Source organism: Bison bison, unplaced genomic scaffold (assembly GCF_000754665.1).
Source record: "Bison bison bison isolate TAMUID 2011002044 unplaced genomic scaffold, Bison_UMD1.0 scf7180017864461, whole genome shotgun sequence".
NCBI classification, from domain to species: Eukaryota; Metazoa; Chordata; class Mammalia; order Artiodactyla; family Bovidae; genus Bison; species Bison bison.
In genome coordinates, this window is record NW_011495023.1 from 2,094,396 (window position 1) to 2,107,018 (window position 12,623).

General features: G+C 43.7%; 1 protein-coding gene across 4 annotated transcripts in view; it reads left to right on the forward strand.

Annotated features, from left to right (window-relative positions):
* Positions 1-12,623, forward strand: part of NRP1 (neuropilin 1) — a 146,965-nt gene that overhangs the window by 65,870 nt on the left and 68,472 nt on the right. For all 4 annotated transcript variants that reach the window (XM_010859885.1, XM_010859886.1, XM_010859887.1 and 1 more), the window contains exons 5-6: positions 5,203-5,358; positions 7,460-7,626. In XM_010859885.1, the coding sequence (XP_010858187.1) occupies positions 5,203-5,358; positions 7,460-7,626 (323 nt within the window). The remainder of the gene's footprint in view (positions 1-5,202; positions 5,359-7,459; positions 7,627-12,623) is intronic.

The following is a 12,623-nucleotide window of genomic DNA, read 5'->3' on the forward strand; positions in this document are numbered from 1 at the left end:
TAAATTGACATCTGAAAAGAAGGTCCAATCAACCAACTTATGTAGAAAGGAGAGCATTGTTATTAGTGTCAAGGGTTTTCCAAAGTAGTAATTTTCTGGCTCTAGAAAATCACTGAGTTGAAGCAAAGAACAATTAACAATACGGGTTGTCAGCCTGCAATTCATCCATGTTTTGGGTGAATTGACTTATTCCTAGAGAAAACTGGCTTTGGAATTAGAAAAATGTGATTGTATATTTGTTTTTGTTCACCTGACCTCATCCTGTCTATGCCAGCCTTGCAGCGCACTCTTTTTTTAGGCAAAATGAGAGAGTGTGTCCTCCTGGGTTTTTTGTCAGTGGCACAAGGAACATGTTTGTCATCGTAGTTCAACACACAGATTTCCTTGCCAGCAAAATCGCTTTTATTCTTTGATATCTTTTCCAAAAAAAACAACCAGAAGGCACTGAAGCCTTTTACCCATCAAGTGATTTTATGCGGCATTTTATCATAGACACTGAATTAGACGACAAGTAATTGAAAGCGATTCAACTTGACTTCGAAGAGAAGCAGTTTACTCCAAAAGGTGAGATCTGAGACATGCACATCGTGAACCCCACTTCTCCAGCTAGCAGTCTCTTTGAAGCTCCATAGACTCCAAACTAACAGCTCTGGAGTCATTGGTGAAAGTTACACATCGTTTCAGAGCCATGAACGAAGTGTGCCTGCAGATGCTTGTGCTGACTTATGGGGCCAAATGTGAATGCCTAGCTCACAGCACCTGGATGCCCATGAAGCCAGCCCTCCATCCAAGCTGGGGAAAGAGCTGGAAATGCTCTGTGACCTAATTATTAGGAATTATTATTAAGATTTTAGGAATAAGCTTCTTCAAAGCTAGATGGAATTTTATGTTAAAAATAACCTTCTAAAATATAAATATATAGTATCAACAATATAAATATAAAATATCAGTGATATAAACCTTCCAAAATATAAATGACATAAATTGTGCCAATTCTTTTTTCTGGGGAAAAGTTGCAAAATCCAGATATTCTCCACCAAAAGGTTTACCTTAAGAAAAATAGACTTGGCTGATCTTGTACCTGTTTAAAATGATCCCCTTTTGTGTTTATTTAAAAATACCTTATTTTAATAGTACCTCTTTATCGTAGATGGTTACCTATTTTTCCTCATAAAAAGGTGGCAGAAAGCCAAATTATCTGATTCTAAGATAGGGTTCTAATTAATGGAGGGATTAGTGGGAAAAATACAAAGAATGGGCTTTTGCCATTTCCTCTCTCAAGCAGCACAAATACGGTGTTGCCCTCACAACTGAGAAGCAATGGTCATCGTAGGCCTGCTCTCCCCGCAGAGAGAGCCTGATGCCTGTTTTTTAAATTCTCCAGGCATTCCATTTTTGAATTATACTGTTATGGGGAAGTTGGCATTCATCGCCTTGTTCTTTGGCTCCACCGTAACGGAAGTAGGGAACCCAAGAGCTGCGATCATGTAAATCCACAAATGAGCACACACACAAGACAGATCAGGGTCCTGCAGCCGCTCCAGCTCAGATCAATATTGCATTAGCTTGCTAGGCTAAGGTCTCGCTGTTGTTCAGGAAAATTCAATACTTCTTTGTATTATAGTCGAAAAAGCCTTTCACTCTCCAGTCTTGAGGGTTCCTAAAGAGAGCTGCATGCTGGTGTCCGGGGGCGATGTTCAGAAGGACAGAAGGCAGATTTACCAGGCATGTCTTCAACATTATAAACCAGTGAGTCATGGAGATTCTCTAAATTATGAGTCTGCACTAGACAAGTTCTCTTCTGTTTGCTCTTTCAAAGAGACCCCCTTTCCCGCCATCCTCAGGGGAATTGGGTGATGGTGGAGGGGAGGGGAGGCAGCCAGAGCTGGTCGGGGGGAGGGGGATGGGGATGACTGCAAGCTTCCCTTGTGTGCTTGTATTCCTGGTAAGGTCAGTGGCTTTGGCCAGTCAAGAACGACCCCAAGGATTAAGGCTGTAAAAGTTTGCCCACAAACACAAGAAAAAGAAAGTTATGAAACCACAACAATGGAATTTAAATGAGGGGAAAGAGTGAGGGAAGATGAATAGACTCTCAGTTCAGTTCAGTTGCTCAGTCGTGTCTGACTCTGCAATTCCACAGACTGCAGCGCGCCAAGCTTCCCTGTCCATCACCAACTCTTGGAGCTTGCCTAAACTCGTGTCCATCCAGTCGGTGATGCCATCCAACCATCTCAGCCATTGTTGACCCCTTCTCCTCCTGCCTTCAATCTTTCCCAGCATCAGGGTCTTTTCCAAGGAGTGGATCAGGTGGCCAAAGTATTGAAATTTCAACTTCAACATCAGTCCTTCCAATGAATATTCAGGACTGATTTCCTTTAGGATTGACTGGTTTGATCTTCTTGCAGTCCAAGGGACTCTCAAGGGTCTTCTCCAACACCACAGTTCAAAAGCATCAATTCTTCAGCACTCAGCTTTCTTTATAGTCCAACTCTCACATCCATACATGACTACTGGAAAAACCATAGCTTTGACTAGATAGACCTTTGTTAGCAAAGTAATGTCTCTGCTTTTTAATATGCTGTCTAGGTTGGTCATAGCTTTTCTTCCAAGGAGCAAGCATCTTTTAATTTCACGGCTGCAGTGATTTTGGAGCCCCCCAAAATAAAATCTGTCACTGTTTCTATTGTTTCCCCATCTATTTCCCATGAAGTGATGGGATTGGTTGCCATGATCTTAGTTTTTTGAATGTTGAGTTTTAAGCCAGTTTTCACTCTCCTCTTTCATCAAGAGGCTCTTCAGTTCCTCTTCACTTTCTCCCATAAGGGTGGTGTCATCTGTGTATCTGAGGTTATTGATATTTCTTCCAGCAATCTTGATTCCAGCTTGTGCTTCATCCGACCTGGCATTTCTCATGATGTACTCTGCACATAAGTTAAATAAGCAGGGTGACAATATACACCCTTGACGTACTCCTTTCCCAATTTGGAACCAATCTGTTGTTCCATGTCCAGTTCTAACTGTTGCTTCTTGACCTGCATACAGATTTCTCAGGAGGCAGGTCAGGTGGTCTGGTATTCCTGTTTTCCGCAGTTTGTTGTGATCCATACAGTCAAAGGCTTTGGCTTAGTCAATAAAGCAGAAGTAGATATTTAGATTCTAAGCCTCCCATAAAGACTGCAGACCAGAAATGGGATTCCTTTTGAGGAAAGCAAAGACCTGAGTTTATGGCTCTAGTGAGATATTTTCATGTGTATGTTTCTGGCAACTTTGCACCCCTCAGGGGAAGGGGGAAGTATTGAATTGGTGACAGGGCCACATTCAGAATGAAGAAAGCCTGGCCAAGAGCCAGAACTTGGTGTAGGAGAATCTGAGGCCAGGATTAAAGCTGGAGAGAAACAAAAATCAGTGAGTCTCATCTGAGAGGCTGTCTTCTGCCAACTGGGAAACCTGTTATCACGACCTTTTCCCCCCATTCTGCAGAGCCACTGTCCAGGACTCTGGTGCCCTTTGGATCATCTGTATCCATCCCCTAAATGAGCAGCCTTCTTGTCTTCTTCATAATAAAGCGGCTGACACACACAAATATTTGAGTGCTGGAGAGTGAAGGGTGACAGAATTTGGCAGATCCATTACTTTGGGCACATGGAGAAGTTATCAGCTATTCAAACTTAGCATTTTGCACTAACTCATAGTCAACCACTTTGGTTTAGTTTTTTTTTTCTTTTCTTTCCTTTTATTTTTTAAAGATGGTTGGCCAGGAACTAAAAACCTGTTAGCCCAGGATTTGATCACTCTGTAAAGCAGGGTGTTCAGACAGCCACTGGCCAGGAACTCAACAGGCACGTGAGGCTCCAGGTAGGCCAGATCTTATGGGGTTCGCTTTCTCGATCACACATGAAGCTTCTCCCAGCCCTCACCGGCCACCTTCTGCATCTAAGTGGCACACACTGGCCTTGGAACCCCACACCCCTGCCCACGACCCATCCCTCCAGAGAAAAGTCCACTTACTGTGCCTCCTTGAACAAAGCAATAACTCTTAGTTGAAATGCACAGAACCATGGATTTCTTGGAGGGGAAAATGGTCTATACCAGATTGTCCTTCTAAGCCCAAACCATCTGGTATGTTTTTACCATATGTGCGATGAAAAAAATTCTAGAGAAAAAGGAGGGGTTTGTTTTTTTTTTTTTTGGTCTTACTGCTGATCTATACAGGGAAATGAAAAGATTCTCCAAGCCCAGAGGGCTTCTGCACTGTCCATAAGGCAACTTACAGTTGCTGAATTGCCACAGTTGGTGTGAAAGCACTTCAACAAAGGGCTGGCCAGTTTAAGCCAAATAACAATTTGACTCTATCGCAAGTTCATCAGTGTCCCCAGTCTTTCTCTGCCTCCGTTACTGCCTGTTTTCCTGGTGTGCAGTCAGATGGCTGATTTGGGTCCTCTCTTGTCCACTGGACACAAGTGCCATGCAGTCACCTCTCTAAGGTTTGGGACATGAAAAACAGAAATCAGAAAGAGGCATTTTTCCTTTGTCTTGATTACAATTTGCTAGTACGTATACTGGTATCTATAGTTTGTAAATTTGCTAATTATTACAGTTATTAGTCTTCAGATACATCACCTACTGTCACTTGTCTAAGTCTGTGATGTTTATCATAACGAGGCTCCAGGACTCAAAGATGAAAGAGGAAGAAAGTGGGGGTTACCCAGGGTGGGGTCAGACCTTGGTTCTGCACTGTTGCCAGGACCGCTCTGTTCCAGGACTTTTCCCAGGATCCTCTCCTAGGTTGGGGGCAGGGGGGATAGGCAACTCCAAGAACCCTCGCTGGGTGATCACAGCCTGGCGGAGTTGCTGGGTGCTGGACCGAGTGTACCATGTGGTCCTGGAGATAAATGCCAGGGTGTACTTGGCAGCCCAAATCTCCTTTACAATCGAAGCCAGTATTTCGATTTTGTTCCTGAAAACAGTCCTGCTCACTGGGGAATGTGGTTATGCCTGTCATTGCCCTCCTTCTGAGCACACTTGAAAATCCTCCGCAAACATGATCCAGTATGTTCACCGCAAACCAATTAACCAGGGAAGGCTTGCTTTGGGTAAGAAAACACTTCTGGGTTCCACTGGGACCCATGTCTGCAAATGGTTTTCTGGCATGAGCTGCAGCAGAAAAGGTGTTTTCACGGTCTCTGCATTCTCCCTCTGCAGTTGGTCCGCACATTGGGCGATACTGTGGGCAGAAGACACCAGGTCGAATCCTCTCGTCGTCCGGCATCCTGTCCATGTTGTTCTACACGGACAGTGCCATAGCCAAAGAAGGCTTCTCGGCAAACTACAGTGTCCTGCAGAGCAGTGTTTCAGAAGGTCAGTATTCACGCCTCTTGCAAAGCCCTGCCTTAGATATTCTCTGCTCTTCCTCCTCACACACCTGCAGCTCTATGAAACACTAAAGACGTGTTTTGTGAGTTGGAGTGCCAAGTGTTTCTCTTTCTCTTTTAAATGGTTTATATGAATATCAACAGAAAGAACTATTTGGGTTGCTTTCTTAAGAAAATTATGTGTGAGAAGGCTGCTTGTAAACCTCTGAAATTATGTGAGAAAAATTGGGAAATGGCAAAACTGAACTAGAAACAATGAAATATGACCAGACCGCCTACCTGGCACCCTCCGGTGTGTATTGGATTGAGAGTCAGGAAAGCACAGTTATCGATCTCTGATAATAAGGATCAGTCAGTATCAACATAGTTCACTGATGGGCAGGCAGGGAGAATGGATGGTGCATGGTAGTTTGGTTTGGAGAGACCTGGCAGAATCTGTTTTTGTCTTTCTTACATGAATAAAAGTGGATATTCATGTAAAAGAAGCATGTTTCAATTTCTGTGATTACTTTCCATAAAAGAAAAAAGAAGTAATATGGTTTTGTATCTTATTAAAATACTTGACTAACTCAGTCTTTGCTCACAGTTGATGTTGTCTCCAGCTTTTTTAAAGGCCCGAGGGAGAAAACCTGAAAGAGCAATGAATGATTTGGGTTTCATCAGTTTTAGCTGCTGCTACTAAGTCACTTCAGTCATGTCCAACTCTGTGCGACCCCATAGACGGCAGCCCACCAGGCTTCCCCTGCTCCTGGGATTCTCCAGGCAACAACACTGGAGTGGGTTGCCATTTCCTTCTCCAATGCATGAAAGTGAAAAGTGAAAGTGAAGTCCCTAAGTCGTGTCCGACTCTTAGTGACCCCGTGGACTGCAGCCCACCAGGCTCCTCCGTCCATGGGATTTTCCAGGCAAGAGTACTGGAGTGGGTTGCCATTGCCTTCTCCAGTTTTATCTGCTAGGTTATCACGTAGCATAGAAGGCAGGGGAGTTTGGAGACCTCTTTTACACATATGCTCATGTCTTTTCTACCAGATCTTACTAGAAAAGGAAAAAAGCCAATTAAACTTCAAAAAATCTTCTTTGTACTTAATTTATTTGGTTAATTCATTCATGTATTTTTGTGCCTATTTTATATTTCAAATAACAGATCTAAAGCTTAAAAGTGTGAAACCAGTGAAAGAAAATCTTTTATGCCATAAAACAGTATTAATTATGCTGGAAAATACAGAAAATGTAGAAGTTTCATTGGTTGAGGTTTTTCTGGATGGCTGAGAGCCTTCTCTTTAATCTCTGAAGGTTTTTTTTTTTTGCACTTTGGTACTTTGAATTCACATTTTCCTGAACTTAATTATTCACTTCCCAGTATCATAGTTCATATTTCATTTTTTGTTGAGTATATGAGGCCTAATGGAATATATGTATTTATGATTCATGGACATTATTGTGAATGTTACTGTTTATGCTGTTAAACTGTAGTGGTCTTTGGGACCCTATGATACTACAGTTTACCCCTGATGGATACTCTTGTATATTAATAAGATAAACTAATGGTGTTATTAACTATAGCCAGGTCAGGGCAGGGGAATAACACAGGGGAGTCTGAGAGGGGAAGCCTTGGTGCCAGTGTTAAGGAATCTGAAAGAGAGTTAAGTTCTACTCAGCCCACCAAATAGGAGCTGTAAATGGACAAAGAGTCTTTTTCACTTTTATTAGATCTTAGAGGAAATAGTAAAATTTTATTTAAATATAACTCAATGTATATGCATATGACATATCTGCATACGTTAACTTTGAAAGTAAATCAGAATATCCATCATTTCCTAAAAAATCTCTAATAATATTTGTGTCACCCTAAGCCCAGTTGGAAAAATAATCAAGTATGAGATCTTTATAGCCTTGATTTGAAGAATTTTTGCCGTGAAAATGCACTTATCAGTGCTACAATCCAATAAGCCCCTTGCTGTCATCTTTTGTAAGATTTTGTGTGAACATCAAAATGAAGTTTTTAGTTTTCCAGATCAAAAAAGAAAATATGCATCTTAGGTTCCCCTGCATTTTCCTGACTTTGGACCATTGTTTCTTCCCTTCAGACTTCAAATGTATGGAAGCTCTGGGCATGGAATCTGGAGAGATCCACTCTGACCAGATTACAGCTTCTTCCCAGTACAGCACCAACTGGTCTGCTGAGCGCTCTCGCCTCCACTATCCTGAGAATGGGTGGACCCCGGGAGAGGATTCCTACAGAGAGTGGATCCAGGTATGTGACTTCTACTTGGCACATCAGGGTAGAAAGTTTGGATTGTCTACAAAGGTTGTTGAAAAAAATGTGCCGTCATGAGTACCTTCCAACCAGAAGGACAAGGGGACACCAAATGTAATTACTCTGCAGAATTCACAGGATCAGAGAAAAGCCCAGGTGATTTCCCTGAAAACCCATTTAGCTTCTCAGATACTCGCATATGACTCAACAGAATCTGAGCACAGATGTCTCACTTGGGTAACAACTCAAAGATACGAATTTTTTTTCCCAACAGCTACACATTTTCTATTGATGTGCTTCCTACTTCAACGGATTTTTATTTCCTTAATGAAATATCTTAACTGTACTTGCAGGTGTGCATGAAGTCATTGTTTGATAAGGTGTTTTGTTTGTTTGTTTGCTCAGGGTAGAAGAAGAGAAGAACGAGGTTGAGGTTTACTTTCTCACGCTGGTGTCCACGTAGCGTGTGCCCAGAAAGTGGTTTAACTGCGGGTGTTGGTGTCTGTGGATTTCGTACAGGCACATACATATGAAATGTACACACCTCCATCCTTAGTAATGATGTTGGTTCTGCTTCCCCACTTTGATACTCCCCACCTGCCTTCACCCTTCCACCCTCCACAGGCTCCCCTCCTCTGCACCCCGCCCTGGACTTGTCTCCCAGCTCATCCCTGGCATCACTCCCAAAATCTAAACTTGCCCAACCTTGATGTCTGGATACTCTCACCCAAGGCCTGATATTCAGGTTCTTGACTTTTTCACCCACTGTCAAATCAAACATCATATCTGGCTGTGTGGGTTCAACTGTGGGCAAATTATTCAACATTTTTTGCTTAAGGATCCAGACTTCCTTTTCAGGAGTGTAGGCAGAGCCTGTCTTGCACTCATTTCAAGATATATAAAAATGACTAATTCCCAGGGAGAGTTCCTAAGCAAGAAAAAAATACCAGGATGATTAATCCTCTCCTTTCTACATCTATGGCTGTTTCAGTCTTTTGAGCACAAATACCAGATTTTGTTTTACTTTGGAAAGGTCAATATTAGTTTAACATACACTTAAAGTGAAATGGCCTATTTCAGGAGGCTGAACTCACACTAACCTCAAAATGATAACACTGAGAAATGTGTAGAGGGTGAGAAAAGAAGAGGCTGTTACCTTGGGATCACTGAATCCAGCTCTAGATGAAGTCAGAAATGAAATGAACTTGCCTACGTCAAAAGAGCTCTTGGAGACTTTCCCCCCCACCAGTCAGCAATTTAGTGTGATTGACCTGCCTCTAGAGGGGTGCTTACGTTTTGCAGAGCTAAGCAAGTTTGCCTGCTAATATAGTTGTCTTCTTGGTGACGTGGAGAAAACTCAATAATTTAAGAGACGGTGGTCTTGCATGAGTTTGGAAAATGCAACGGTAGCAATTCGTCTGGGCAAGGAATTCTGTGTCAGTAGAAGCGTAGAGACAGAATGGACTCTCACAAAGCATTTGTCAGTGGGATAGAGTTTACATCTCTCTTAGGAGTCAGGTGCCATTTAAGATGGCCCCAGAAGAAAAATCTCAATGGTTCAGCTCTCTATCAAAGTATGGTTCAGATATGCTAAGTAACCAAAACCCCTCAGGCAAAAAGGTTTGCCTCTTGCTGATAGTACCCCCCGCGTCTCTGGTTGGCGTGGCTGTGTGTGCTAAGTCAATTCAGTTGTGTCCAGCTCTTTGTGACCCTGTGGACTGTAGCCCGCAAGGCTCCTTTGTCCTTGGGATTTCCCAGGCAAGAATACTGCAGTGGGTTGCCATTTCCTTCTCCAAGGGATCTTCCCCACCTAGGGATCAAACCTGAGTCTCCTGTGTCTGCTGCATTAACAGGTGAATTCTTTAGCACTGAGCCACCAGGGAAGTCCTCTCTGGTCGGTGTGTGTTGGGGTGTGGGGAAGGGTGGGGAGTGGGAGCAGTCTGTCCCACATCTTCTCACACCGGAGGAAAGAGTCATCATCCAGAACCTGTCACCAGGACAGATGGAGGCAGGGAGCGTGGCCAAGCAGGCTGGCTTCTGACACTCTGTCCAAGAGTGCTTGGCCACATTCATTGCCGAAGCGCCTCCCAGGACCACACTTAACTTCTGAGGGGCAACAAGGGAGGGAGGGAGAACAGATTGAAGTATTTGGTGGCAGCACAAATGACACGTGTCGTTCTCGGGATAGTTGCCATGTACGGAGTATTTACTGTGTGCCCCGAGTTCAGCTGGGTGCTTGACACATTTTTATTTAATCCTCATAGCAACCGTGTGATGGAGGTCTAGTTATCCTCATTTTTAAAATGAGGAGCCTGAGATTCGAAGAGCTGAGTAAATGCCCCGAGATCATGGTTAGTGATCAGGCTTGGAGGCGAGGTCTGTTGGACGCCACATGCTTCATCTTTGTCGTTGATTCCTATACATTCAGGTGTATCCTGTGAGGCGTCCGTCTCCTTTTGTACTTTTCCTCGTGCTGAGAAGGCTCACGTGGGATGGGTTTGGGGGTGTCCTGTTTCTAAACTGAGAATGTGGGGCCTTTGCTCGTCCATCCCTCTGGGAGGTGAATGTCAACGACAGTTCACCTGCAGGGAAAATGATTGTTATCTCCTGTGGGCGCGAGGAGCTCAGCAAGTTCATTGCTGTGCTAGATGAGTCTGTGTACATAGTGGGCAATCTTATCATCCACCCATCACCTAATTATGAATACTTTCATGTGTTTCCAGCTTTTCTGAAACTCCTTAGAAGAAGTGGGCTGGTTGCTTTCATTGGGTGGATGCCTAATAAATTAAGCCACAAGCACAGCATAAGGGAGACGCAGGGCAGGAGGCACCTACCCGCCCCCCAAGAGGACCCTCCGCACCCCACAGTCCCATTTGTATGCGCAGCGGAATGCGGATGGAATTTGTTTTCTTTTTCAGCTTTGTCACATTTTGCATGAAATGTACCCCACCAAACATGTTGCTGTAGCAACAAGGACAAACACTTGCATGTGTTAAATTAATAAGGCAGCCCTGGAAGCTGACTCTCCCTCAAGACAGGAACAGTCTTTGGTTCAATTGTTTTCTTTAGGAAATTACCGAGTGACATAAAAAAACAATGCGTCGTTAACCGCCGGGGTGGATGTCCTCTGTGGTGCTTCCTGTGGGATCTGTTGTCTGGCAGAAAGCTTAAGAACCTGGCAAGGGGCTGTGTAGTGAGGAGGAGCATGAAGGGAAGTCCCGACTTGGACATTTTCACGTGGTCACATCCTGGTCTGAAGGCCGTTTCGTATCCTGAGAGGCAAAAACCTCCTCTTGTCGACTGCAGAGTTAATCACCCTGTGAGCTTTGCCCTTGTTCTTCCCCCCAGAATAGTCCTTTCTGGTCTGTATCCTAGAACTACTGATCTTACTATTCTATTCATTTGATCTTTATCTTCGTTTTGTTTCTGGTTTAGCAGTCAGGGATTCCGAGGAATCAGTGTATCAGTGGTGCTATAAAAAATTCTTAGTTTTCAAGCACATCCTTTGAGCCCAAGCCATTAACCTCACTGACACTGAGTTTTATTTTCCTATAAAATAAAGGTAATGTAAGCTTCCCAGGTGGCTCAGCAGTCAAGTATTCACCTCTAATGCAGGAGCCGCGGGAGACGTGGGTTTGAGATCCCTGGGTTGGGAAGATCCTCCCTGGAGGATGACATGGCAGCCCACTCCAGTATTCTTGCCTGGAGAATTCCATGGACAGAGGAGCCTGGCAGAAAGCTTAAGAACTTGGCAAAGGGCTGTATAGTGAGGAGCAGCATGAAGGGAAGTCCTGACTTGGACATTTTCACGTGGTCACATGTAGCCCGCCATGGAGTGGCGAGCTACAGTCCATGGGTCGCAAAGAGTCAGACACAACTGAAGTGATTTAGCGCTCTTGCACAAAGGTTGTAACACAGCCTTCCTCATTCAAGCTCTGGCAGTCTTGCCAGAGACAGTGGATCTCGGAGAAAGGCAGGCTCAGGTTTTTCTTTTCACATCTGCAAACTAAGTGCATAGAATATGTGTCTGATCAGAAGACATGTTATCCTAAATCCTAGTATAGCCATTCACACACAAAGCATAATTTAATTTGTTAATTATTTCGATGTTTTATTAATGATGGTGTTCACCATGCTGTAAATAGATTTGTCCTTCTAGCTTTAATTAAAGCTCCTGGGAGCTCTTTCCTCAAAACAACTGTGACTTTTCCCTGATTAAAATGCCAGGAGACAAGAGAAGGAAAAAAAAAAAGGCAAGAGACATAACGCCTGGATGGAGTATGAACTTTGTTGATCCGAAGAAATAAAAATGGCACTAGGGACTAATCGATTACTTACTACACACTAATGACTTTAGAAATAGAATTACTTCACACACCAACTCAAGCTGAAACTCTGTGTGTCTCCAAATTTGGTAGCATTGTCTTTTGTGGGGGAAAAAAAAAGATTGGTGCTGGATTATTCATGTCTTCACTTATTCCAGAGGAGCAGAAAGCAGCTGGCTTCTAACCCACATCCTGCTTGGTTGGGTCCCTCAGCCCTATTATGGATTAATCCCACAGAAGAGAGAAATCTCCGAGAAGACCCTCTGTAGCTGTAAGAATCCATCAGCAAGCCCCGTCTCTGTTCACTACATTTTCTGGTTCTTTCCGAGGGATGAGGAGAAGAAAAGTTCCAGAAGAGAGAAACTCATGCTAACCTTCTCCAGAAGCTTGTTCCCATATTTTCCTTTTGCCTTATATGCATTTTCCTTGGATACTATTCCCCATTTTCTAACTGAAGGAACTTTGAAAAGTGACACCAGTAACCAAAGACCTTGGTGTAAGGAGATGAGCTGAACTGAGCCAAAACACAGCCTACAACCCGCCCGCCCCCTCCACACACACACATTCAGGGTTCACTCACAGCCACAGCTGTGGGGTCGAAGAAAGTGGGTGCCCTCATTCAAGCTGGTCAGATCCAAGCGACCCTGAGCTTGCTTGGAGGATTTTAAA